Below are 27,825 nucleotides of genomic sequence, written 5' to 3'. Positions count from 1 at the left end.
TGAGCATATTTAAGTACTCCACTACCACATCAATCTCGTTTCTTTGAGTAGGCGTCTATACTCGTATATCCGCAACTTCCCGATCTTTCGCCTACAGACGACTTCGAATGCCTCGGGGTACTACGACGTGCGGATCCCATTTACGCCTGTGTCATTGAAGGGTACGGTCTGAACTCTCGTTTTCGCCTTTTCCTATTTTTGCGCCCGTGGGTGCACCAGACTACTGACTTTCAATCGCGTGTGAGGATGTGAGTAGCATCCTGGGATCCTGGGTCTTCGGCTGAGGACAGGCGACGATGTGCCGACGAGCTCCGATGTCCAGCGAAGTCAAAGCGGCAGATTCCCCCCGAGGTGGCAAGCTCTTTGTTGGAAGCGTACTCGAAGAAAGAAGTGCTAGCAAGTATCCACTCGCCCAAACCGTCGTTTCACATATCTGTCCATGTCTACGGGCGTCAATCTCGCGTACCTACTGTGTTGCTGTTTTGTACCGCCGAGGATTATGCATGTACACATAAGGCGACCCGTTTAAGAGCACCTGAAGGGGGTCGAGGGCTCTGTCGCGGTCTTGCGTGCGCAACCTTTACGCGAGGAGGCCAAGAAGGGCCGAGCAACCATGCGTAAATACATGAAAAAAAGAATCCAAGATGTCCACGACCGCGTACGTCATCACTCCGCCTGGCTCCAACACAGAGCCTCTTTTGTTTCAATTCTACTACCAGACAGGATGGAAGCCTGCAGTCCTGCACTTTCAACAACACCTGGAAAATGGCCAGAAGCTGCCGTGGCAGGATCAGACAATGGAGGTAAGCGACAGAACGCAACGACTTACTCGACACACAGGCATATATATATATATATATATATATATGTATATATATATATATATGTACTTATATGGAGACATGCCCACAACTAGGAGTATGTGCGTGCGTATGCATGCAGCTGGCTGACGACAAGATGCGATGTGCGCGGATGCCCATTCCGTTTCGCTCTTTGTTCGTTTTCTGGCCAGAGTTGTGCAGAGCACGGCCGCGACGACTGGCAAGCGTGTGAGATCCTGCTCGACCCTCGCGTGGTGTGCCTCGAGTTCGTCTGCTGCAACGGCGAACGCAGTCAGTGGGACAACCCCTGTCCGGGCGCATGCTCCCCCGAGTAAGTCGATTCCCGCTGTCTATACACGCGGCATATCGCTATATACGTACACCCACTGCTGCCTTCATACGGATGCACGCAGTGCGAGGGACAGCGTACAAGGTTTCACAGCTGATCTTCGTTCCACGCCTTCCAGTGGCGAACTTATTTCGTCCCTGGGGTGCGCCGGCCCTCCCTGTTTCTGTCATTTGCGTCACCCCTCGCCGCGCCATTCCCGCCATCTGCCTCGGACTCCCTCTACCTCCTGCTCTGTTCCCTCACCCCCTTTTTCTGGCTCCAGCCCCCTCTCGCTGGCTTCTCTCTCTGTGCCGTCTCTCTCTAACTCGCTTTTCTCCTTAGCACCCAGAACTACCTGCTGCGCTTCTGCACTTCCGGCACGGACGGCGCGAAGCCAGGGATGCCGGACTTCATGCCGACACGCGCACGGACTTCTTCCTCCCGGAACTTCCTCGCTGGCCACGACATCCACGCGCGGACGAGCGGCTCCAACGCTGCGGCACCTCTTCGTCGCGTGGTCGCCGTTCTTGCTTCCGGCGAACTCGCCTCTCTCGAGGAGCCGCCCTGTCTCCTCGTGTCCGATCTCGACGGCACTCTGCTGGGCCATGACCACTATCTCTGGCTGCTGAAAAAGCACTGGAACCTCAGACACCTGTGGAGAGGCTCGCAGCTCGTGAGTAGACACGGTGGTGCACGCGAGAGACACTGGCAGTCGAAGTGGCTTTCTACCCCAGTGCGGCCGCGCCGACAGTGCGTCAGCCGATATATCCGATGCCCCCTGCATGCGCGGATTTCGACTTCGAGGCTTCACTCGCACACGCAACTGGCAACGGAAAGGATCAAGTCGCGTTTCGGAGGCTTGTTTCCGCAGCTCGCGTCCGCCCCTCATAGACGTGTTTATGTGAATCCATACATATTGGAATGTGGATAGATGTCAGTAGCGTATAAATGGGTTTGCGGCTGCGTATGTGCAAGGTCGGGAAGTCTGAGAGGCCGCATCGATGTGGTAGGGACAGGCGCTTGTTTCTACACGATACGTGTCTCCGCGTGTGTGCGTGCGGCTGCATTTTCGCCAATGGAAGATCCACGCGCGCTCTCCTAGAAGAAACGCATTGTCCAGGCGTTCCTTCGTCTTCGTAGTCATGGCACCCGTGATCGATGGAAGTTCTGCGACGCATGCGTTTTCCCGGTGTCGTTGCCCCTCAGGTCTACAACACGGGCCGAAACTTAAAAGACTTTCTGAATGTAGCTGGAGAGAAACAGCTGCCTCGTCCCGCGTACGCGATTCTCGGGTAAGGCTGCGGTGTGCAGGAAACGACAGAGGAAGGAGACATCAGAGACAAGCTGACCCGTCCCAGCCTCATCCGAGAAAGGCTGCGGAGGCAGAGAGAAACGCGGGACCGCCTCAAGTCAGTGCGAAGCATTATGTCGCCAGGGTTTCCCTGTTTTGCATGTGGACGTTGCGCTCAGAGTCGGAACTGAAATTTACTCCTTCCCTGGAACAGCGGCGTCAAAGTCGGACATACCTGGCCTGGACGCGGCAGAACAGGAGGCATGCGAAGGTCCGTTCTCGAAAAAACAGAGTCATTGCGCGAGGCGGGTTTCTCACCCTTTTACGACGCATTCTAACTCTGGTTCTTTGCTGTATGCTGGAGCATAGTCCGCTGGGATTTCGATGTGTCGAGAACCGCAAAAAACTTCGCACTTATACACGAACACCGGAAGCACCCAGTAAAACCTCTATATAGGCATATCTTATATACATGAACGTGGTATCGTCTTCATCGTCGAGCAGGTCTGATGTGGCAACACGAGATGAATCACAGGGTACTCTGTGTCCTTTCCTGTTGAGCGTTGCGCCTTCTCTGGTGAATTCGCCTTTCACTAACACCATTTCTACATACATATATTTATGTATATTCATATATATTTATATATATTCATATATATTTATATGTATTCATATATATTTATATGTATTCATATATATTTATATATATGAATATATATATATATATATATGCGTGCGTCTACGTGAATGCGTCTCGGTTTTTTTGCGCCCATCCGTGCCTAGAGAATTCGCCCTTCTTCGAATCAGCGGCACGGGTGACAGGGCAAGTCCGTCGCGCCGACGGGCACTTAGAGGCTGAGTGTCTAGCCAGGCTGTGTGCCTGCAAGCTGTTTTTCCTCGCGGTGTCTTTCGTGTCCTGTGGACGCTGTTTCTTTGGTCTCGCGTGCTTCGGTCGCGTTCGGCGGGCCGGTAGTGTGCATCCTTTTGCCTGTGCGCGCCGCTTTTGTCTCGCCTGAGCAGAGGCCGCAGACTGTGCGGGGTTGAACGCGCCCCTGTGGTGTCCCACGAGGGCTCATGCGCACTTTGATGAAACGTGGAAGAGCCGCATTCGGGGTCAGTTTGATCGGCGCGCAGTGGAGAGCGAAGTGAAAGTGAGGATGGCAGACCTCTTCGAGATTCCAGAGACTCATCCGTCCCAATTTTCTGCCAATTTCCTGCGCGTTTCGTCTGTGATTCGGCGGGGCAAAAACGTCTAGACCTGCTGGCCTCGGGACGCGCGACGGCACGTGCACCTCCACGTGCACGCGGCGCGTCTCTCTCTCCCTGTTGCTTCCCTAGGCAAAAAAGCAGCCGATAGAATTGAGTCGCCGATGCATGCCTGTGGAGTTGCGCGGTCGTGGGCTCAGACGTGCACATTCCTATTTCCGGACGTTTCCGATTAGCAAACGCTCGACGCGCAGGCCAACCAGTCACGCCGTTCGACACGTCTGTACTTCTACGGCAAGAGCTAAGACGGTATATGCCGTGGCGTCGGTGCCTCCTTTCTCTCTCCTCTCTCGCTCGCGTGATGTACACTTGTTTGAATGTTCGTGGGTCTCTGAGCGTCTGACTGTGCAAGGCGTGGGTTTCAAAGACGCGATCTGTGTGTTGTGTGCCCTGGGGTTTGGTGTTTTTCTGCATTTCCAGGCGACGATGGTGGGTTGTCACGTGAACGGAAATGCATTCTACGATCCCTTTCGTCTGTCGGTGTCTGTGCCTCTGAACCTCGTCCACGCGGCCTTGCATGCGCCCCCGAGCAAGACGGACGCATGCACAAGTCCCGACCTCCAACCTACACAGAATGGACAGCCGACGGAAGCGACAGCTGTGGCCTATCTACGCTCGTTGATTGACTCTCGCAGCAAGAAGGTCTGTGTGAGCGGCGGTGGAGATTGGAGATATCTCGACATCCTTCCCAAAGCAGGTCAGAGAAAACCGGTTTTTGAGCACCACATCCACATGTGCAGAGAGAGAGATATCTGCGCGAAGGCCGACGCGTATACGCAGGCAGATACCCAGATACGGATGCAAGCGTGTTTACGGATAGAGATTTTTCCAGGTACAGGGACACATGTCAACACATTCACGTAATATATTCATATGTATAGATGTATGCATATGTATGCATATATATATATATATATATACATATATATATATATATATATATTTATATATATATATATATATATATATATGTATGTGTGTGGATACATGTATGTATGTTCCATGCGTGACATCATGGGTCCATATATATACACAAGTGGGTCAGCAGTTCATCACTCGATAGAAGGGTGTCTTGTCGCTGTGCAGGAGGAAAGTTGAACGCCTCGCTCTTCGTGATGGAGCAGCTCGGCTTCGACAAGTCCCGAGTACGGCTGCATGCACCGGACCGACTTTCGTCGCCGTTCTATCGAGTGACACACTTCACAGGAATGTCCACGTGAGACGGTGTGCGTTTGGGCAGGTGTGTGTACCTGCCCAAACGCACACGTGGCTAGAACATGTCGCCCCGTTAACGCGCGATTCGGAAAACCTGCTGCGTGTGTGGGGAAGCCTGTGGTTTCTGTGGGCTGCCTGTGCATGCAGACCGTCGTCGCAGGCGACAGTGGGAACGACATCGACATGTTTTGCGATCCCGGGATTCTCGGCGTCTGCGTTCGGAATGCGCAACCAGAACTGCGCGACTTTCTGCAAAACTTTCATGACCGGCAGTGCTCAGACGAGGCCTCACGAGCTGCAGGCGAGGCAATGGTGGACGAACTCACAAACGCGAGCGCCCGCCACGGACGGGTGACCGTCGATGCGGACGAAAGAGACTTCCTGGCTCCTGCTCACTTGCGAACGCTGCGGCCCACCAAGCATGTAAGTCACACCGCGTCTCTGGCCACATTTTTTATGGGACGTGAGTCCAAAAGTATGCAGAGAAATCAGACAGCGAAGTAGTTCAACTCGCCGCGCCACTACACCTACACTTATATCAATGTATATATATATATATATATATATATATATATATGTATATGTCGGCTCGGTATCCGAGAGTCCACAAAGGGGCTCGTACGCACCAACGCGTATCCCGCGAAACTTGCGTAGGCAGCTGTGGATCGTTTTCTCGCCCTCTAGAACATCCTACCCAAGTGGTTCAAAAAAAAGGCGTATCTAGTATGTGTGTGCGTCTTCCGTGTCTGAATTTGCGCGTATACCCCGGTGTATGTATACTTTTTTCTGCCTTGCTGGCTGTCATCCGCCTCAGGTGTGTTTCGCCCAGCACGACTGCGCAGGTGCGTCAAACCACGCAAGAAATGTTTCCTGTTGGTACAGTTTCTTAGCAGTTGCGGTGGACTGCGACACGCGATGTTCGTCCGACCGCCGGTTTTACCGTGCCTAAGACCGTGCACGCGGATAAACAGGGAAACAGGTTCATAGACAGCTGCCCGAGGAAATGGAGAGACAGAGTACGTAACACATTTACCTGCTTAGCTGTATCTATCTAACCGCCTCGGCGCATATACACGTATTTCTCTAATGTCATTGCATGCGTGAGATGGGTATGCACATTCAGCGAGAGAAAGGGATGTTCCATGAGGGTTGAAGGCCTTTGAGATCGCTTTGCGCGTCGCGCGCACCTCCATCCGTCTCACCATTTGTGCCCCGTGGGCGGATCCTATCCCACCTGGTGGCTTGGATCTGTACGCTTGCATCCACCCTCTGTATCGTAGGCTTATTTTCGTGCATCTGCACGTGTGCGTTTCCCTCTGTCGGTCGGTCAGGAGGCATTTTGGATGGTCTTCTTTACTTCAAGTTCGACAAAACGATCCCTGACCTGTAGCGGCCGCCGTTCCTGATTCGCCGCCGTGGAGGATTTGCAGAAGGGAAGCATCAACAGAGTGTATGCAGTCAGCTGATACTGGCTGACAGAGGTCCAAGAACCCAAAACACACAGGCGCTCGCCGGACGTTTCCCTTTGGTGTCACCCGATCTTCTTTTAATAGAGTGCATGTGCAGGATACAGCGTCGGGGCGAAGGCGCGTAAAAACTCGAGAGGTTTCCTTTCGTACCAACGGAGTTGACAGACCACGCTGCGGCGTTAAACGCTTCTTGAGAGTATCGCTAGAATAGAAAGGCAATAACCCCCCTCCCCCCCCCCTACCCCTACCCCCCCTGAAGCAACTAAGGCCTTTCTTACATCAGTGGGACACCGAAAATGCTGTTTGCGTGGTGGTTTCGGGTGGATCCGTGAAGGCCGAAACTCGCCGTTTCAGGCGGTCCTGACCGATACAGCGCCCTCCTCGAAACACATCGGGGTGAATAGACTTTGTGCAGCATTCGCCTGCCTGTGGTCTACTTTTTGTTAAGAGGCCGACTGGATGACGCGCAGTGACTACAGTTCAGGCGGCCCCACATGTAACGTAGATAAAAGCTTCTCGAGTCACACACAGCATCTTAACTTGATTCCCCTCAAAACCACATTTCTCACCTCAGGGCTCGACTATCAATAAACTACCCTTCGCGGTTTACCCTCACGCGCCGCAGGGGCGACAGAAAGCTTCTGATGCATTGTCCGAACGCGGTTCGAGCCGTGCAAGAAACTGAGTGCCCGCAACTTCTTCAGCGGTTCGGATCATTCTCTGAAGAGATCTGAACCCGCAAAGCGCGGAGAGCCCTCTCTGCTCTCGAGCTTGCTCTTTCCCACCGTCGCCTCTCACACGAGACAGCCGCTGTGTCGTACACTGCCATTTTCGTTAGATGCGAAACTAGTCTGTGCCGAAGCGATGAACTTGGGGGCTTGGTTGCCGCTCCATGTCCCCGTGAAGCGAGCTCCAAAGTGAAGAGCGAGAATCGCTTGGAGATTTCCCGAGCCATTCTTTGCGAGTCCTGCCAGTAGATGCGACAGCCCCCGTTGTGTGCTTGTCGGGGTTTGTGTCGCAGTGTGCAGTGGTGCGCCGCTCCACGCGAGAGACTGTGCAAATCACCGGACGCCTTGTTTGGAGGCGAAAACGCCGTCTCCAGAAACGGGCGAAGGCATGGAAAAGTGCATCACTCTGTTCGCTTGAATCGCAGTTGGGGACTCGACTGCAAAAAGCGGCCAGGCTGCTCGCCGGCTGCAGCGAAACGGCCAAAGGCTAGCGACGGCCGCTGCATGCGCTTCACGGTGTTGTGAAGCGCCCTGCCGTTCGAACCCGGCGTACGCTTTGTCGCTGCTGTTCGTGCACAATTTTCCTTTTCTTTTTTTTGACTTCCACAATGGATGCGTTCGACTTGCTTGCGCTGTTAAAGCGGCGGCAGAGCCACGGTCTGTGCCCGCCGGAGCTCGGCGTTGCTCCGATTCAGCCCCAAGCGGCCAGGCGTGTGTCTCCGCCGAGTCAAAACGGAGGCGAAGAACAGAAGCCGCTTGCTGGGAGTTCCGCTTGCAAAAGAGTGAGTTCGGCCGCGGACTCCTTCGCGCCTCGCGCGTTTGTCAATTCCCAGGTTCCCCTCGAGCAACGGGTGTCGTCGTGCCCGACAGCGTGGCCAGCGAACGGCGCTGCTGCGGCGACTTCAGCGACTTCGGCGACTTCGGTTCCCGACTTACCAACCCTGCTCGCCTCATTAAATCAACTGTTGAGAGGGCCAGATGAAGAGAAGAAGGCAAACAGTCTGAACGTGCTCTCGTCGCTTCGACTTCTCCAGCCTGAGGCATCTCCTCTCCAGCTCCCCCGCGCCGCGGCTGCGGGCTCCGCGGCCAGTGGCAAGTCGCTGCCTGCCGTGGACCCATCAGCCTCCTTGGCGTCTGCGCCGCCTCGCCTGCACACACACGGGAGTGCGCGAGACGCCACCGCCTCTGTTGTTCAAAACGAGAAGAAATCCGAGCCGACTTGGGCACGTGCAACTGGACAGAACACAGGGTCGAACCAAAACCCACAAGCGAACGTAAACGCGCAGGCGAACCTAAGCGCGCTAGCGACAGCGGGGCGAGATCCTTTGCAGGCTCACCTCCTTCAGCAGCGGCAGCATTTGTTCCAGCTGGTTCTCCAGGAACGCCTGCGACAAGCGGGCGTGTCGGCAGCTTCACCGCCTGTCTCGGGGCCCTCGCAGCTTCTGACCCAGCCAGGGACGGGGCGGACTGATCCTGGAACCTCTCTCGCGGCTCAGACGTTTCCCTCCGCCGTTCCCTACGCGGTGCCGGTGAGCACACCCTCGCCTCCGGGGCAGTTCGACGGAGAAGGTCACGGACGGCTTTCCGCACCCGGGCTGGCAGGGCGCGAAAAAGAACCGGCGACGGCGCGGAAGGCAGTGGAACGTTCAGCCCGTCAGTGGCAGTTGTCGCATTTGCAGCATCGGCTTCTTCTGGCCTGCCAGGCGCAGCAGAAACGCGACTGCACTCTCGCGCATGCCGCACATCTCGCCCAGTTGTCTCCTCAGAAGAACGGCATTCCGTACTCCGCGGCGACCGCTGCAACGTCCAGCACTCTTTCGCCCGTATCTCCGCTCTTCTCGCTTCCGGGGACGACGGACACGCGCTCCAGTGAGTCTCCGGTCGTCCCGCCTGGTCAACCTCAACGGGCCGGCGGGGCCGAAACCGCTAGAGGACGGTCGACGGGGCCCGCAGGCGCGAGAGGTCTCAAGGCGATCCCCTGTAGGCCTGTCGGGACTCCAGTCTCCGGAGACCTCGCCCCCCCCCACGCCGTCAAAGCGGTGAGGAAAAAGGGGTTTCTCGTGTCAGTCCCGAAGCCGAAACGCCAGCGGCAGTCTCTGCCGGGGGGAGCGGCTGCGCCGGCGCTGCTGCCGGAGAAAGAAAATGCGGAGACAGCGGCGGCTACCGCGGCTGCTGTTGCAGCGGCCGTCGCGGACGCGGTCGTGGTGTCTCCGACTGGCGAAGGAGCACAAGAGGACTTCGCCGGCTGGGTGAGGCGCTCGATGCGTCCTTCCCGGCCCACACTCCGCGTCCGGTGCCCAGACTGTGGAGGCCGGGCGAGTCAGTGCCAGTGTGGTGGCCGAGCTGGGTCCTGGGGGCTGATTGCGCGGAAGGCCCAGTTCCGACGGCTTGCCTCGAGTCCAGAGACGGCGCTGGAGGGGCGGCTGAAGGCGGAGGAAAGACCCGCCGAAGACGGCGAAGGTTTCCCGAGCGTCGCCACACAGAACAAACACAAGAAGCGCCGCACCGGCGGGGTGATCCAGCCGGTCGCGAAAGCTACTGGCAAGCTTCCAGGCGTCAGTCGACTCGAAGCCGGGGAGGCGACAGGTGCTGCGAAGGCCGAACACGAGGAGCGGTTCGAACCGTCTCCGCATCGCGGCGGGGCCACCCCAGCCGCTTGGTCAGCGGTTGGCCTTCCCTCGGCTGCCTTCGCTGCCTTGGCTGCAGCGGAGAAGGGAAGCGAGGCAGGCGAGGCCTGCGTCGCGGGTGTCTCTTTGGGGACAGGCGAGCATGCAGCTGGGGCGTTCGAAGGAAAAACCTCGGAAACGCGTGCAGCCGCTCTGGAAGGCTCCGAGAAGGCTCCGAAGAAGCCGGACGCACTGGGAAAGAAAAAGGCGGCTGCCGGCACCCAACCCAAGCTCGGGTCGACGAACGAGGCCCTCAGCAAGCGAAATCGTGCGACCGACAGATTACCTGAAACCGATGAGAAGACGTGCTTGACAGGGCGTGGACTGCCCGAGAATCGAGGAACGCATGTGGGAAACGTCACGATGGGGCCCGCATCGCGTTCGCTTCACGACGCTCGCCACATGGGGACGAAGCGACTGCCGACGGCGCAGCAAACGCCGCGGCCAGTCGACGCGGGAGCCGAGCGCTGCTTGAGACTTGTGTCTCCCTTTTTCGCTGACCTTCGGGGCATCTCGGGCTTCCGAAGCCTCCAGGTTCACGTGCCGCGCGCTGAGTCTTCTGGGAAGCAGGCGAGCAGGACGGAGCGGCTTTTGGGGCAGTCCTGCATGCCCCGTGCGGTGGCGGGGAGGCCGGACACGGCTGGGGTTTCGGCGCTGGTGTGGGGGCCGTGGAAGCCTCGCGGGGTTCTGGAAGAAGCTGAAAAGCGCGACATTCACCTGAACACCCTCACAGAAGAGTACCACAAAGCCGTGCGGCTCATCAGTCAGCAGGGCGCGTACGTTCTCACAGCCGTCGGGCCGCCGGCGGTCGTCGCTGCTGCCGCTGTGGCGCATGCAGTGAAGGCCACAGACGACTCTGAGGACGAGAGTCGCGTCCCCAAGAGGAGGCGCCTCCGCACAAACACGCGGTTCGCTCTTCATTCGCGAGATTTTCCAGTCATTTGCATGCCCACTTCCGCGCCCTGTGCATCTTGCCCGAGCATCGACAGGAAGCTCGAAATTGCAGAGGAGGGGGAGCCAACCGTGAAGGAGACGAAGGTGAAGACGGAGGACGGATGCGAGGTGACCAGGAAACACGCCGAATGTCGAGAGCGAGCAGGGGGAACTGGAGAGCCTGCCGAGACAGCAGGGCGCTTGACAGGCGGGGGGCCACTCGAGGCACAGCCGGCCGTGGCGGAGGTTCATGAAAGCATATCAGGGAAGAAGAAAGAGCGCGACGAGGAATCCGAGACGGGGACAGAAGCGATCAAAGCGAACAGGGAAGGAGACCTAGGGCCAGACTCCGAGGACGTCCTCACGGCGCCGTCTCGGGAAAGCGAGACAGAAGAGGAGAGCATCCGAGACACCGACGCGGGTGTTGAGGAAGAGGGGAAGGCCGACGCCGACCCACAGCCTGCAGCTTTGGAGCACGACAGGCGACGTACAATTTACCCGCGTATGGCCCGCGATGCCTTCTGCTTCCTCGCGGCCGAGCGCCAAACAGAGAGTGCCCAAGATCTGCTGGCGTCTCCCCCTGAAGGTGCGTGTCTTTGCAACGCCTGGCCATGGCAGCGGAGTCAAGATAAAGGCAGTCGAGCAGAAGTGGGGGGAGGTGGGGTGGATGCCTGCGTTTCCAGAATGGGGGTGTACGGCTCACGGTTCCACGCTTGGGTCCGCCGTTGTTCAAGGTGCTGTCAAACAGCCATCCCACAAGTCGTGCGAAAACGAACAAGACCTGTTGTGGTACAGGGGCCATTCGGCGTGATTCCTATTTCGCGTGTCTCTTTGACGCGCTTGTTCTCACATCGCCAGCATTATCGTAAAAGCATGCACCGAGATGCACCGAAGGAACGCGGAAACCGCGTGCCAGACAGTCACAATCGCGGAGAAACACTCGATCACGTGGGAGGCAGGCGGACCCGCGCATGTGCGACATGTGCGACAGTGTACATACAGCAACCTGTAGAGATGCGTCACCCTTCGCCCGGTCACGTGTCGGTTTCTCCACCTGTTTTTCTGTTATGTGTTTTTCGTGTTCCTCACTCGAGACGTTATCAATCCAAGTTCACAAGCATATCAACTTCTTTCCCTATTTATATATATAAGGTGTTACACGTTTTATCCGTTTTATCTGCTCGGACGTAGCGTTCCATAGGGAGTTGGAGGCATTGATCTGCATCGTGATCCGTGTGTTGGGGACGTGCTCTGCATTGCTTCAGATGAAGAACTGGAGATTCCGTGCGGCTTTGCTTTTTGCCGACTTCCGACGGCAGCGGAGCTTGATGGTGAGAACTACCGTTTGGATGCCTGTAGTTTTATCTCCACTTCCTCTAGCCACTGCCTTCGGATCGATTCGTCTCTGGCCCCAGGTTCCTCGATTCGTCTCCGGCACCGGACAAGCGGAGCCAGGAAGCTGCACCCTCGCGCGTTTTGTCTCTCTGAATCGCCAAACGTTTAATGATCCTCGCGACACCTGCACAAATATATACATATATATACATATATACATATATACATATATATATATATATATACATATGTACCTATGTACCTTGATGTGTGCTTTGGTTGTGTACTGCGCATGTGTACGTGTAGTCCGACATGCAGTTTTGCTAGTATCTGGGGCCGCTGGGGCGTCTCGTCCCAGTCTCCGTGTTGGATGTATCTCGCTGTCCGTTTTTTCTCTGGTGGCTTACCGGTTGTCGCGCTTTGTTGTCGCGCCCTCGAGGTCCCCTTTTCCACTCCGTGCATGTAGGGCCGTCGCTTGTGTGCGTTTTTCGACCCCTTTGCATCAGACTTCCCTGAGTTCTCTGGCGCGGCGCCGCTCTCTCCGCCTCCCTTCGAGGGCCCGGCCACTGCGCTGCTGGCGCTGTCGTGGTGCATGCAAGCCTCTGGAAACCGCGACATGTTGAAGGCCGTTCTCGTGGCTGCAGGGTGCAGCCTCTTTGCCTGCTCCTCTTTCTCCGGTTTCTTCTTCTTCCGGCCGTCCCAGCCTCGCCCGAGCGTCAGGCGACACGCCCGGGACCCCGCGATGGCCTCACTCCGCGCTGTCCCTCTGTCGGAGACAGCCGCAGGGCGCGACGCCGATGCATGCGCTGAAGGACGCGAGACGGCCCACGACGCAGTCCCCTTCGTAGAAACGCCACTGCATGCGTGTGGAATGCTGTGGAGCCTGTTGAAAGAGTGTGGCGGCGTGGTAAGTCTCGCTGGGCAGAAAGGCGGAGAGCTTCGTGCTCCGCAATTCTCTGGCAAGGAGCGACAGACAGTGGACCGGACACGTTTGCTCCCGGAAGCTCTCGGGTTGCCGCCTGTGTGAATGGACTTTGACCGTTTCACGTTTGCGTGAGGAGGCCGAGGAGGCAGCCGAGGACATTCGCTTCTTCCGCTCAAAGCAGTCGATGGTTTCTGTCGTGTGTTGCTCCGCCATGAGGGTCTCGAAGCTGCGGGTGCCTCATGCTCGCTTCGCGACAACGCATCTTCTTTGTTCTCAGACGTGCTCTCCGCCCTTCTCCAAGAAACACCGCGACCTTCTCTGGCGCCTCAAAGAGACGATCCCCGCTCCTCCCCCACACCCTTCACTCTGGTCCCCGACGCAACACGCAACTTCTGCCTCCTCTCCTGTCCCTTCTCGACCTTCTCCCTCTCCTGCCGCTGAGGCTGTCGCGGCTTCATCTGGAGTCTTGGCGAACGTGTTGAGGCTTTCGCTGTCTTCGAGCGGTCGGTGGATGTTCGTCGCGCGCGATGCCTGGACGCACCGCCTCCTCGCGTCCTCACAGATGGCGAAACTTCACTTCTCGCCCGGCATCGTGCACCCCTCGCTCCGAACCTGTCAACTGCTGCGAGATGGCGTCGAGCTCGTGCCCAAGATTGTGCGTCTTTTATTCTGTGGAAGTAGAAAGCTGAGTCAAGACAGCTCCACTCGTTGCGGAGTTTGCATGCGCCGACGGAGACATGCAGCAACGGATTCTGGTCGCGTCCCAGGCGCGCTTCCCCAATGCCACCCATTCAAACCTATCTACGCACACACATGTCTATATATACATATATACATACATATATACATATACATACATATACATATATATATATATATACGTGTGGGTGTGTAAGGGGGTGTGTGTAGGTGCGTGTGTGGATGCATGAGACTGGAAGGCAGTGTAGCTGTTTTTTGTGTGTGTTGATGCTTTCCTGGTTGTCAGTGTAGAATACTTCACCTGGTGGGGTTGTGGGGGAGGCGTCGTGACTCACGGAAGAAAAGATCCTTTTGTGTCTGTGCGCGTCTCCAGCTCTCGGGCGACGTCGTCGCCTCCCTTCACGCAGACGTACTCCGCCACTTCAGCCTTCTGATGGATCGCGTGCTCGCCGTCCACCAACACTGGCCTTCAGTGCCGCCTGCGTCTTCCCTCTTCAAATACAACGGCGTTGCCTGCCGAAACTCTCCTCTGTACGACTCGTTGCTGTTTGTCTTCTCTTCCTGGGAACGGGGAGAACGTTCGTAAACACCTTTGGACTTGCTTTGTGGACTTCCTGTTCTCGCTCGCTGGCTTCTCACTCGGTTGCCTTGTGTGTCCCGCGCGTCTGTCGTTGCCTGTCTGGACTTCGTCTGGAGCCTGTCAAGATTCGGCGGCCTCGCGCGGTTGCCATCGTTTCTTCGTCGCCTTCGGTGTCCGGGGCGTCGCGGGTTTCTGCGTGTCCATGCGCGTTCTTCAGCTTCGCCGCGGGGTCGTCTGTGTTGTCTTCCAGCTGCTAAAGGAGCGTTCGCGTCCTCTCCTGTGCGGCGTTTGCATGCAGACGCGTCGATGTGAATCTCTCAGAGGCTCACTGGGAGTGGGGCGACGGGGAGCTTCGACGGTCCCATTTGCGGCTCCAGCAGCGGGTTCTTCTTCTCACGCGCTCGGCTGGTGCAGCGATCGGGCGGCGCTTTGGCAGCTGGCGACGACCGTCCTCGCGCACGTCGTGCTCGTCTCCTTGTGCGGCTTCTGAGGGAGAGACCGACGCGAGAGACGAACGTGCAAGCAGCCACGCCGAGAACGGAAGAAAGGAAAGGCGCGACGAAGGCCTTGCCGGAGGCAAGCAAGACCGGCATCGCCAGGACGAGGAGAGAGACAGTGGAAGAGAAGAGGCGTGGAGAGCCATCACCTTTGGGTACATTGTCTCCATTGGGCCGCATGCAAATGACCAGAAGGTTCACCACGACTACCACCAGGAAGCCTTCGAGTGAGTTTGCATGCGTGCCCGACGTTCCTTTCGCCGACTCTTCCTGCCTGCCGCAAAAACCGTTCTTTGTCTCTTCTCGCGTTTCGCGGTTCCCCGCGTCTCTTGTCGTGCATTAACTGCCGCCGCCCCACACACACATTGCCAACACAAACTGTGTTTTTTAGTGGGGAAGTGATGTTACTTTCTTCGCGTCTTTGCTTTCCGTCCTGCAAGAGGTCGTCCGCTTTGCAGTCTCGCCGTGCAGTTTCAGCCGAAATGGACTTCTTCAATTCAGTCTTTCCTTGTCACTGGCGATATGCAGCGTCTCTCTTTTCTCTACCTGGTGCCTGTGGCGGTTTTCTTGTTTGCCCCCGAGATGCGTTGCTCTTTCTCTCTGGCGCGTCCAGATCCTTGCTCCCAACAGGCGTCTCTCGCTGCTGCCCGACGCAACCGTCGTGTTCGTTCATGCTCCGTTCACGTGTGTTTTCTCCCGCGTTTTCGCTCTTAGGAGAAACATCGTGAATGCTTTCTTCCCACTCGTGGACATTTCCACGGACAACTCGGCGACGACGTTCATCATCTCCGGAAAGAAGATTCAGTCCTGCGCTGCCGCAGGTGAGCGAAGACGAAGGGGGGGTAAAGCCGAGCCTGCTCGAGATCCTCACTTTCTAGCGTTGCACACCTGTCTCGCGTAAAGAGCGTGGCGAGAAGGTACGGACGTGTTGCTGCCTTTTGTTCGACTCGGGGAAGATCACCGGATGTTCCGCAAGATCCGAGTCTTCTTCGAGGTTGGGGGAGAAACGTGGCGAAGACACCGGCGACTTTTGGAACTGTAGAGGAGCAAGGCGAGAGGATATGGGTTCTGTGTCCACACATGCCCCGTGCCTGTGTCTCAGGTGACCTCATCCTCATGGACAACACAGTGCGACACTACGGCTCGCAACACCCCGCGCCAACCGTCAGGCCGCTCATTTATTGCTCCTTCGCCGATCGACGCACAACGCGAACTCGCGAGGCAGTTGGAAAGAAGACTCATTTCTAGTACGGACCCCACGACACAGCGTCTCGCTCTCTCTCCCTATATATATACATATATATATATATATATATACATATATATATATATATATACACATATATACATATATATACATATATTTATTTGCATAAAGCCAGGCGTATCTACACGCGTCTCTCCATCATCTTTGAACACATACGGTATTCAAATAATAGGTCTATATGTACAGTAGACACAGGTATCTTCACTATGTGTGCCTGCAATACCATATATATATATATATATATATATATATATATATGGATATGTGTAGAAACGTTTATTCGTTTTGCACAGATTTTGGTAGATCTAGAGCACGCGTGCAAATCCGTCTTTGCTCTTGGTGCCAGTGAAGGGTGACGTGTCCTGTTTGTCGTTAGCCTGAAGGCGTGCCTAGACAGGTAGGGGAGTGCAGTTGAGTGTGATAGACAGCGTCCGTAAGCGGTTCTGCCTCCCAAGCGGAAGAGTTCAGTAAGGCGTTTTACTCTACACACGCGCGGGCGAATAAGGAGGCGACGTTTTTCGGCGGCAGGTGCGATGAAGATAAAGTTCCGGTCCGTTCTCTCTGGTGGTGCTGCGTGTGTTGTTTCTCAGCAACTGGCATCAGTATCCGCGGCTGCCTGGCGAAGCGAAGATGCAAGAGAGTTCTCTGCAGCGCGGCGCTGAGGCGGCGGAAGCCTCAGATGGAACCGCCGCGGCGTTGGAGCGACAGGAGACCAACGACATGGAAGGCGACCAAAAAGGCACAGAAGACGGAGACAGACGCGACGGCGCCTGTGAGCACGAGGCGACGAACGGCGAAGCGGAACGAAACATCCCGGAGGCGACGGAAGGAGACGGTGCGAGTGTCGCGAGAGAAGAGCCGCAGCTGACGGGAGAAGAGAACGACAGCTCCAGGCGCCGAGACGAACAGCGCGAGACGAACGCGAAGGCCGAAGCTGAGGAAGAGAACGGAAGTGGAGGCGAGGGGGTTTCCGCCAGCGAGCGGACGGCAGAGACTCCGGAGGAGACGCCCTCGACGCGCGACACTCTTTGCCAAAACGAGGAAAAATTCGACAAAGAGAAGCGGAAGAAGACGCTCTCGGACGGCACAGCCCGGCGCGAGGCGAAGCCGTTCGTGTCTCTTGACGCGCCTCCTTCTTCGCACAACGACACGGACTCGCTGCCGCTCTATCTGCGCAGAGTCCTGGCATATCGACAGTCGCTGGAGTCTTCCAAATAGACGCGATCGCCTGCCGTCTCTCGCTACACTATCCGTATAGAGCCGTGTCGGCGCAGACACCGATATGTTTTGTGTCGAGTTTTTTGTACGTTCCTGGTGACAGGCTCGTCGTCTGGATTCCAGGGAGAGGAGCTGCGCACGCCCCGCCGGTGGAGCGAATGGCAAGTTTTAGACGCTCTCGTGCGCGGGCGGCGAATCGTCCTAGCGACAAGATAGATTCGTTTTTTTCGGCAGGAGCGCATACTCGAATACGAGCAAGAAACAGCCACTTCACACGCGAGGCCGGTCCGAGCTAAGCGCGTGCAGGGCGCGCGAGTCTCTCGAGTTTTGCAGGCGCCGTGTAGCGACACGGAGCGTTCCGCGTCTTTCCCTTTTTTCCGCGCCAGCGGGAGCGATGGCCGACAGGCCTCTTGGCGAGCACACCACGACACGAAAACGCGCAGTTTGGCGCGGGCTGCATGCATTCCTTTCTTCCCTTGTTGGCCTCGACCCCGAGCCGTTCTCTCGAAGTCCAAAATCGCCTAAAGATCCTTGCCTTTATTTCCTCTACCTCTGCCTCCGTTTCTCTCGCAATCATAAAGCACGTGGTTGTCTGTATCTCATAACTGAAGCCATATTCAGGATCCTAGATACTATAATGTCTCTGTTTATTCGATTTGAGTTATCCAGTTCTGGATCGCGGAGGATCATCGTTTTCTTGCTGTAGGCCTCTCTTTGCATTTGTCTCTCCATCCCCTCTGTCTCGACCTCTGGCCGCTGGTCACCGTCCCCCTCTCTGTCTCTCTGTGTCTCGCTCCCTGTCTCTCTGTGTCTCCTTCCCTGTCCCTCTGTGTCTCGCTCCCTGTCTCTCTGTGTCTCCTTCCCTGTCCTTCTGTGTCGCCTTCCCGGTCTCTGTGGCCGCATCCACTTGAGGGTGTCTGGCTGTCATACGGTCACTCCCCCCCGCGGCTCTGGGCGTGTTGAGTCGGGAATCTGTGTTTGCTATATGCGAAAAAAGATTTTGTCTAACTGGGTTTCTCTCGTGCTTCCGAAACCACGTGCCGGAGAAAGAAACCTTTTCGCGCAGCTGCGACTTGCCGAGGGTGTAAGCAGGCGAGACGCGAGAAAGCCGCCCGACGCGCGTTTCGACCTTGAAAGGGGGCGGGCGGCAGCCTCTTCCTGACAGAACGTTTCCCTGGTCTACACAAAAAATTTCCGACCCGTGTCGGGTTAGCGACGCGCCTAGAGACCCGACAGGGAGTCGACCTGAGGCACGCGCCACAGAGAAAGCCGGAAAAGAAGACCTTTCGAAAAAGAAAGAGAAGGAAAAGACGGGACGTGTCTTGCGTGGCCTTTCCCCCTGCCTCCTCTTGCCTTCTTTCTTTCCTAGGCAAAGGCAGGAGAGACATCGACCGCTCTTCACACCGTGTCGTTTGTGCGAGTTGGGGGAAACGACGACCGAAAAAACAACGCAAGAGTCGTAGACAGGGGAAAGTCGAGAGCAGGAAAGTAGGTCAGAAGGCCGAAGAGCGCGAGAAGCCGCGGGGGTGGAAAGTGGAAACGCAAGGAAGAAAGAGAAGAGCGCAACCAAAACGCGAGAGAAAGAATGGAAGACACACGAAGCCAAAACGAAACCACATGTGCGACGCAAGCATGGCCTTTTCTCCCGAGACCCCGACATCCCGATTCCTCAAACACACACATCCACCGCACTGAGAAACCTTGATTCACCCTCGCCTAGAGGGACACCTGTCTCGGCCTCGGTCGCCTCTCTCTGCTTTTCTCCAGATTGTCTCTTGAGCCGTCCCTCAAACTCCGCCCCCATCGTCGCCTCGAGGGTATGCAGCCCCTGCCCCACTCCTCCAAAGACCAGGTGCGCGAGACTTCCTTGGTTCCAGTCTGCTCGTCTCACTTTTCACCTATCTTCCAGCGCATCCACGCGCCTCAGCGTCGCCTTCGCTTCAGCTGCTGTGTCCAGTCTTCTTCCGCTCGCCTTCTCAGCTCCTGTTACTGCTGCGGAGCCGCCACGGAGCCGGCCGCAGCCCCCAGAGAGGCGCCTGGAGGGGAGAGGCCGCCCGGCGAAGACCCGGCCGCGGCCGAGGCCACCTGGTTTTTCACGCTTTGCATGCAGCCGATGAGCGCCCGAACGCCCTCGCCCCAGTGCTCGATGCGCTCGAGCAGTTCTTCCCACTGCTGACGGCCGAACTCGCGCTGCATGGCGGAGCTGAGGAGAGAGGGAAACGCATGCAGGCAGTTCTCGCCGGTTTCGCCTCACAGGGAAACGCGCGAAACAGACACCACGGGCGGCACGAGGAGAGCACACACGCAGCGAAAGGGAAAAGCAACGCTCTGTTCAAAGCCTGTGGATATCTGGAGCGTTCACACGACGCACAATTTTAGGGCAGCCCCAGGGACGGAAGAGAGACACGAAACGAGACGAAGATTCGAGGAAGAAAGAAAGGGCGAGCAAAGCCGAGAGACAAGCGTCTGCGTTCGTTCGAAGCACGAAGTGGGAAGAAGCCGAAAGAAAGGCGAATCAACGGCACTGAGAAACCGCGCGGCAGAGAGATAGAAAAAATCCCCGAACGGCACAGCGAAAACGAAAACCAAGGGCAAACACGCTCTCTCTCCTGCATATACACATCTCTCTCTAGATTTCTGTATCGATGTCCAATGCGAGCGTCAGAGGAGACACAGGAGCGCCAGCAGTTCTGCTCGAGCTCTTGCTCTCCTTGACCGTGTCCTTAAACGTTTCCCTCCGCCCCGTCATGTGTGTAAGTATACAGTCCAGTTTCTCTCCCTTTTTTTGGGTAAAACAAGACGCCAAACGAAAGAATTCTTTTCGTACCGAACGTGGAGCACGCGGGCCATTTGATCGATTTTCGCGTCGACGATTCCCTGGCCGATCGCCTGGACGGCGACTTCCTCCGCGCCTGCTTCGCTCAGTTGGAGCGCGTCTCCGATTGCGCGAATAGACACTTCCTTCTTGCGACCGTGCACGAGCGAGGCGACGGCGAGAAGGCGGATTTTCGCCAAGCACTGCTCGTAGTTCAGACCTGGAAAAACGAACGCACACCGCCGCAAGTGCAAACAGGAAAAATCGAATCCGCAGCGGTGGAAAAAACCCTGAACGGAGACCCCGAGTGTGCGGACAGGCCTCCGGGGGACAAGCGGCCAAACGGAGGCAGCCCCGCGCCGCATGTGCATGCAGGCGATGACGGGGGAAGGCCCACGAGGGGACGAAGCCGCTTTTCGGCATCGCAGTGGGGTGACGGCGCCGAGCGACACTCAGCTCTGGCTTCGCGAGGAATCGTTTTTTTAGAATTCTCGACGGACCGAAAACACGAAAACACTCGAGGTATAAAATAGAGCTTTTCGCTTATGTTATCCTGGCGAATAGCAAGATCCGTCGACGGGAATCCTGAGGCCTTCAGAGGGGCGTTTTTTCACTTGACGCGAAACAGCGCACCTGCCTGCCCACAAGGGGGGGCGGAAACGTGCATGTGGACGACCGAAGACGGGGACGAAACTCTTTCACGAAACGCTTTCGACACACGCGGCCTCACCGTGCTCCTCGAAGACTTGCGGGTGTTTGCTCTTGAAGGCTTCGAGTTCTTTCGGGCCTTGGTTAACGAAGATTTGAAGCAGTTCAATGAGAGGCGCATGCGCAGTCTTCCGCAGATACACCACTGCATGCAAGTCCATCAGGCCGTCGAAGACAATCACGTCCGGAAGGCGAATGCTGTCTTCCACCAACTCGACCGCCGCGGAGATTGTCGCTCTGCACAACCGCGGGAAAGCACCGATCAAGAAAACGTGGAAACCTGGCGAAGGCTGCGAGCACTATATCCGGAGGAACTCCGCGCCAGGAAATAAAGAACACGACGAACTAAAAAAACAAAAAGACTGAGGAGCAGAAAGGCCGAGCGGGGCTCATCGCGGGTTCGCCTGTGGAACGCAAACGCATGGCGAGTTACACCCAGAGAGGAAAGACAAGAAGAGCGAAGGGAGAAAGACGACGAAGATGCGCGGTGGGCTGCTGACGAGCCTCTGTAGGCCGCGCGTTAGGCGACGAGGGGCCATCAGAGGTTCGGCGACCGCGCGTGACAGGCGGCCGTATCCGAAGATACGCCGACGAGGCAAAGTCACAATGGAGAGCCGTCTACATCAACAGAGAGATGTACACAGATGAGGGCACATACATGCCTCTACGTTTGTATCAGGAAGAGGGAAAAGGGGGAATGAATTTGAGAGAGAGCGAAAAGAAGAGGCTCGAGTCACTCACCCATTCGCGAGGATTTCTTCTTTTTCGTTCTGGAAGAACTGGACGTGGCGCTTGAGGAAGGGGTACGCCTCATCTCTGGAAAAAAGATGCATGCAGGACCAGCCGAGAGAGGGAAACAATCAGCCACCAAGTACAGAGTAAACGTGTGACATCCAAAAACTGTTCCTCGCACAATGAACGGTACATTCACCAGAGACAAAGGCGCCTCACATCCAAAAATGTTTATACATACACAAATATATATATACATATATACCGCACATATATATAAATATATACATATATATATACATATATAGACAGGTAGGGGTGCGCACAAATTTGGAAAGTCCACGTGCAGGCATGGAAGCGTTCGGTGAGGACCGCTGCAGAGGCACGCGATCTGTCGATCCAACGGCCAGTCTCGCTTCCAAAATCGCTTACGCCTTCTTCAGTTTCTTCAGCTCGTTAGCGAGAATGAGGAAGACTTGGCGCTTGGACGAAGGTGGCAGATTCCAGTCGCGCATCCATTCGTTAATCTGAGAGAAAACGTGAAAAGATAGACAGAGAAACGAATGCGAAGGCCAAAACAAGAATACGAGCACTATCTCTCCTCTCCACTGCCTCGCGCACATCTCTACAAATAGATAAATGTATATACATGTGTGTGTGGATGCATACGATCCGTATTAAATGACCCCCCCCCCCCCGACAGCACGTAGGTACGGTCCGTAAATGTACGTGTATGCAGATACCGCTACGCGGAGGTGTAGAGTCACAGATCGAGTTTGGCATCCACAAATCAACCCAGCAAATGCGTATATACATACACGTACATCTAGATAAACATATATATATATATATATATATAAGTGTCGGTGTTTCTGCTCTGGCAAACCGTGTTTAGTTTCGTATGTCTCTATCGTGTTTGTGTCGATCAAATGCTCGCGGCAGACTTACGTAGCGAATGTAGGGGAGCATGACGTTGAAGAGATTGGTTTCCGCCGCGTACTCGAGCGTGGCCACAAAGATGGGGAACCGGTAGGGGAAGTTGGGGGGGAACGCGTTGTACAGCGACTGCAGCCTGCGGGGAACGAAGACGGAAATGCGGCCAGAAACCAGAATACACGAGCGGCACGGACGCCGGTCGCTGCACGCCCAAACGGGAGACGCGCGAAACGTCGAAGACCACGCGAACGCAGAAAAGGCCAAAGGCGGACGTCGTGGCGCTCGAAACCGTGTTCTTTTTCTCTGTCAAAAAACCAAAGCAAAGGCTTCTTCGCCTTCCGCCCCCAGCTGTCGGCGCACGTCGGCATCTGCAGTGCCGCACCGTAAACGTCCTCGCGCACCTATGCATACATTTGCATGAATCGACACATTTCTATATTTACACGTATATACACCCTGACGCATGCATGTCTATGCATGCACATCCATCCCGCTGCATGCAGGCGCCATGGCGCCTGCATGCAGCGGGATAGCTGAGTGCGTGAGGAGGCAGTCAGTTGCGGTGTCGGCAAGCAGGGCAGAGCTGGGTCGTGCGGAGAGAGTTGCAAACCGAGACGCTCGCCCAGTTTTTTACGCGACAACGCTTTCGTGACGCCACGAACGTACAGGCGCAGCCGAAATTCTGCCATGTCTGTGGAGGCGCGGAAAACCGAGCAAAGCGTGCCAGCCGCTTGTCCGGCCTGTTCGACGTTTTCGATGCGAAGAACCACCATGGCGATGAGAACGGTGAAAAACTCCTCGACTTCGTGCACTGCCTCCAGGAAGGTTTTTCGCGTCGCCTGCAGCACAAGCCGGTTCGCGTTTCACCCGAGAAATGTGTGGAGGCTGTCGGCGAGATCCCCCAAGGAAGAGGCACGCCCCACGCGCACATCCGAGCCCAACCGGGACGCCCGCTGGCCTTCACGGTGCATGCAAAAAGTATGGCTTTATACGCATATAAACAGATCGAGAGATAGAGAAGTAGACAAGTCTGCGTGCACGTCTCTCCAGGAAAAGAACAGCGAAAGCAAAGATGTGCCTATACAGATTCGTGTGCAAAGGATGCGCTTCATATACATATATATACACCATCTATATACATATATATACACCATATATATACATATATATACACCATATATATACATATATATACACCATATATATACATATATATATATATATATATACATTTATAGATTTAAATCTCTGTATCCAGGTCGAAAAGAGAGAACGAAACAAAGTATCTGTGTGTGGGAAGAGAGACTTGTTTTTTTCTGCAGACAGACGTGTCTTCCGTATGTGTAATTTGAACGGAACGGCACTGGGATGAGGAGGAGCGGCAGGACGCCGAAGGCAGCGTTTTTTCGTTCTGCGTTCGGCTTGCGTTGGGCTCACCGCCGGCCTGTCGCTCTTTTCGCCGGCAGGCTGTTGTCGGGCATGAGTAGCGTAGTTGAAGACAAGTTGGTGCTGAGAGAGGAGAAGTTCGAAGAGCTGGAAGTGGTCGCGGATCCTCTGCTCGCCCGTCTCCTCGTCCTTGTCGAACTGCTCCAGGAACTGCGTGTAGTAGCTCTGGGTCTGCGCAGGGTTCTTCAAGTTGATGACTGAGGAGAGACGCGGCACAGGCATCCAGCGATCATGTGTAAATTCAGGACAGAACGCGACACACACGCCAAACCACGAAGAGCCCCTCCGAGGAAAGTGCGGAACGGAGAGAACAAGGGAGCGACACAGAGAGGGGAGCGAGACGGAGAGGGGAACGAGACACGTTTGAGAACGAGAAGCCAAAGAGGAGGACGAAACATCTGAGACAAAGGGAAGCGCGAGACATGCGAGAGAGCTTGGCACTTGGAGAAAATGTGAATTCGAAGCCACGCGGGGCCGCAAATGAGGGGATACAGCATAAAAAACGATGGGGCGACGGAGAACAAGAAGAAACAGAAAAGGCGAGAAAAAGGCCTGTAAGGAAGACAGGTAACCCCCCACTCGTAGAACCCCACGAGAGACGAGCGGTCCGAGCGATGCAAGAGGGAATACGCACGAGCCTTGATCGCACAGAGAACAGAGCCGAGAGAAAAGGTGAAATGAAGACGCATGTGCATGTGCACAGAGACAGTATCTACTTATAATGAGATAATAACGCTAAGAGCAGTGGGACGGATCATCTCAGTTGCCTGAGGTGAAGAAGTTTTCACGAGAGGTCAGGACAGAACGCGAAGCGGAAGCCTCGGACGGACGCCAGAGAGTCGCAGCGAGCGAGAATCGAGAGCGGCGGAGGAAACACAGAGATTTTGGAAAGACAGATATTTTGGAAAGGCGAGAAGCGAGGCTGTCGGCGAGCGCCGCAGCATGACTGTGCGAGAGGACAGGAGAAACAGCAACGAAGAGGCAACCTGCGCATTTGGGGCAAAAAGAGGAAGAGGCGCCCCGAACGGGAGAAAACAACCTACTTTGAAGAAGCCAGTCGCCAACAGCGACGGCCGAGGCGGTCCCATCGCCGTCCGTTGCAAGGGGAACGAAAGTTGTCATCTTTCCCAAGAGGCGAAAACGAGGAGGTTCTCAAGGAGGAGAAAAAGGCCGGGGAAGACTGAGAGGAGGGGGGACTGAAGGAACGTGGGGCAAAAAGAGAGGCCGAAGTTGCCGAGGGAACAACGGCTGCCTTCTCACACTGGAGAAGGTTCGGTCCTCGAGGAACAGACTGTCGCGCAATTGGGCGAAAGGAAAGACAGACAACGAGAACATGCACAAGGAACGGGCGGCAGCGCGAACAAGCAGGGGACGGACTGGCCGAGGAAACCGAGAGCTACGGGAAACGTCGGGTTTGGAACAAAGCGCAGAACAGAGCGGATGATAAGCGCGGAGGCAAAGCAGAAAGAAACAGACGAGAAGGGAAAACGGCGTGAACACAAGGAAGAACGAGCGGGAGAAAGAGGGTAAGGAGACAGACTGGAGCGGAAGGAGCGAGAGGAGCGGCTCCGGACGGCCTCGCCCTGTCACTCTGCAAAGACACCGAAACCAGAGAAGAAAGGTCGTTTTCTCGTGACGTCGCGAGGTTCACAAAAATCGCTCCACGCCAGAACGGTGTGCAAAGGCAGGCCTTCTGCTTTTCTCGAGAGCGCGCCGTTCCCTTCTTCCCCCACATTTTTTTCCGCGACTGCATGCAGGGTGGAAACGGCGCGGCGGAAGTGAGGGACGACGGAGAGACAGCGGGTTCCTAACAACGCACGTTCTCTCTTTTCGCACAGCCAAGAAGCGGCCGAGTGTGCGCGCCTACGCAAGTTAAAAAAGGAAACGTACACGGTGATTGTCGCTTACAATTCGCGGTGGCTATCACAAAGTTTTCGGAAACCTGATGTTACACCCATGTGTCTCTCGCGGTAGGTTAGAGGCGCCCCCCCCTCTCCCCCTTGTAAAGTGAACGGATCGTCGGCGGTAAGCATTACGGCTTTTAAGGAAAATGTGCATCTGTAGTACCTTGGTGGATCGCGTTTGCTTGGACATTAGCTTCTGCGTCAATTCGCTCTGTTCGCTGTATTTTTATGAGCTTAACGGTGGCTTGCGCGATCAGAGCTGAGTGGCAGTTTGCCGCTGGGGGTGAACTCGCACAGTGGCCACGCGAGAGTAAATGGCAAATTGAGAAGTAGGAAGGCCATTTCCTTTCCCTAGGATCGCCGATTTCTTGAGGGACAGAGAAATGCTTGGGTATCTGATGATTGCGTTTGCGTCTGTCCGCAATCACTCCACAGCCCTCACCAATCCGGCGTTGCTCCCACCTCAACGGCTGGCGGGCACCAGAGAGGAGGTTCCCTGCAAAAAGAACTGTTCCTCTCACTCACACACACAGAGGTGTACACGCGTAGGCCTAGTTCCCACACACATGTATATAAAACCAAGGTAGTCATGTGTGAACCCACGGCTGTGTGTGTGTAGTCCCCCCGCGCTCTTCACCTGCGGTTGAGGAACGGGCGGTACCGACTTTGGACAGAAGCGTGGTGAGGCCGTTCTGACACAAAACACGACGCAGTGTCTCAGAGGTGCTCCTTCGATGTGGCAAACTTGGATTATACAGACAACCTCTCCCGTCGAGTGTCTTGGACCAGGCAGGCAAGCGAGTCATAAAAAATGCGGAGAGACTGCTAGTTGTGCGACGAGATTTTTCGCGTTCCAACGTAAGGATGCTGACGAGAACGCTCAGTTCCCCTGCTTGACAGACTCTCCATTCATTCGCGCACTTTTAGGCGCGCAGCCTCCTGGCTTTAAACTGCGCCACGACGCTGCGGGACTTATGCCCAGCAACCTGAAGAACCACTACACCGCTTCCAGGAACACACAACCCTGTGTTTAGCAGCTGCTACAGAACCAGAGCTCAAGCTAGGTTTCTCCTTTCACTTTCTGGGCAGTCTCAGGATCGGCTTATGGAGAGAACGGGGCCCATGTGGGTGTTGAATCTCGTGTCGCCCCAATCTGTGCCGATAGCTCTTCAAACGGGGATATGTAGCCGTCCCTTTTTTTTCCTACACCCGCGGTCGTTCCAGCAAGGCATCTGTTTTCGGTCAGAACTCCACATTGAGACTGGACTCGTCTCCGGGAACTCTGCAGTGAGGCATGCCTCGAGGATGAGGAGGAACAAGAAGTGGAGAAGCCGATTCTGACCAATAACGACGCACCCGGCAACGAAACGGCGAAACTGTAAAATCCCTGCAAAGAGCTTGACGTGGATAACGGATTGCTGACTTCTTTGAGCGATTGAAGCTGCCAGAAAGGTCGTCTGTTTCGTTATTCGCTTCCGTGGAGTGTTCCTGTCGTAAAAGCTCTCGTTTGGTGTTTCTCGTATTCTCTGAGACAGTCACCGTCACACCTGCCTCTTCGTTTCCTTGTCCAGAGAACGACATGGGGCGCCGCAAGTTTGAAAGCTCGTCGAGTTCTCCCCCTGCATCTGCAAACCTCTTCCAAGTGAAGGAAGAAGGCACGCTTGACGAGGAGAACGCCGCGCGAGGAACACAGAGTGTTTACTTGATTTCTCTCGCAGGGAATGGCCTGCCCCACTCTCCGACAGCCTCTCAGTACCAGAGCGCTTCTCAGGCGGCGCATCTCCTTTTGTTCCTTTTCACACGAGTTCATCTAATCGAGAGCGCAAGAAGCAAGAACCAGGAAACCCGTATGAGATTGCCGTGACTCTGCAACGCACAGAAACCTAACACTCGCTGGCCTTTCTTGTGTCATCCCCACGTGTCATCGTTACCGTTTTTTCGGTTCGTTCGTTCCTTCTCAGTCCCTTATATAGCTTTTGGGTTTCTCGACCGCTTTCACGCGATCTGCCTTCAGAACATGGAAGCGAAGGTTGTACTGTTGTCTGT

The 27,825-nt window shown here is 55.7% G+C and overlaps 3 protein-coding genes across 3 annotated transcripts; 2 read left to right on the top strand and 1 right to left on the bottom strand.

The window, feature by feature from the left end:
• Positions 1-644: 644 nt before the first annotated feature.
• On the top strand, positions 645-6,311 carry NCLIV_062590 (conserved hypothetical protein; the record flags this gene model as incomplete). The annotated part of the gene is made up of 11 exons (XM_003885810.1): positions 645-803; positions 1,013-1,152; positions 1,492-1,822; positions 2,356-2,441; positions 2,620-2,711; positions 3,461-3,591; positions 4,127-4,403; positions 4,793-4,851; positions 5,069-5,344; positions 5,736-5,763; positions 6,253-6,311. 11 exons carry the CDS (start codon positions 645-647, stop codon positions 6,309-6,311), a joined length of 1,638 nt encoding a protein of 545 aa, XP_003885859.1.
• A 1,415-nt stretch (positions 6,312-7,726) lies between these two features.
• NCLIV_062580 (conserved hypothetical protein) lies at positions 7,727-17,238 on the top strand (the record flags this gene model as incomplete). The annotated part of the gene is made up of 8 exons (XM_003885809.1): positions 7,727-11,303; positions 11,983-12,048; positions 12,559-12,959; positions 14,050-14,207; positions 14,555-14,980; positions 15,468-15,574; positions 15,856-16,000; positions 16,611-17,238. 8 exons carry the CDS (start codon positions 7,727-7,729, stop codon positions 17,236-17,238), a joined length of 5,508 nt encoding a protein of 1,835 aa, XP_003885858.1.
• A 1,986-nt stretch (positions 17,239-19,224) lies between these two features.
• On the bottom strand, positions 19,225-24,997 carry NCLIV_062570 (Contig An13c0020, complete genome, related; the record flags this gene model as incomplete). The annotated part of the gene is made up of 9 exons (XM_003885808.1): positions 19,225-19,441; positions 20,066-20,273; positions 20,784-20,998; positions 21,503-21,577; positions 21,926-22,020; positions 22,442-22,565; positions 23,096-23,268; positions 23,867-24,072; positions 24,919-24,997. The coding sequence occupies 9 exons, from the start codon at positions 24,995-24,997 to the stop codon at positions 19,225-19,227; spliced, it is 1,392 nt and encodes a 463-aa protein (XP_003885857.1).
• Between the last annotated feature and the right edge of the window lie 2,828 nt (positions 24,998-27,825).

Source organism: Neospora caninum, chromosome XII (genome assembly GCF_000208865.1).
Source record: "Neospora caninum Liverpool complete genome, chromosome XII".
NCBI lineage: Eukaryota > Apicomplexa > Conoidasida > Eucoccidiorida > Sarcocystidae > Neospora > Neospora caninum.
The sequence above is the reverse complement of the archived record's forward strand: the minus strand, read 5'-3'. Positions and strand labels throughout refer to the sequence as shown.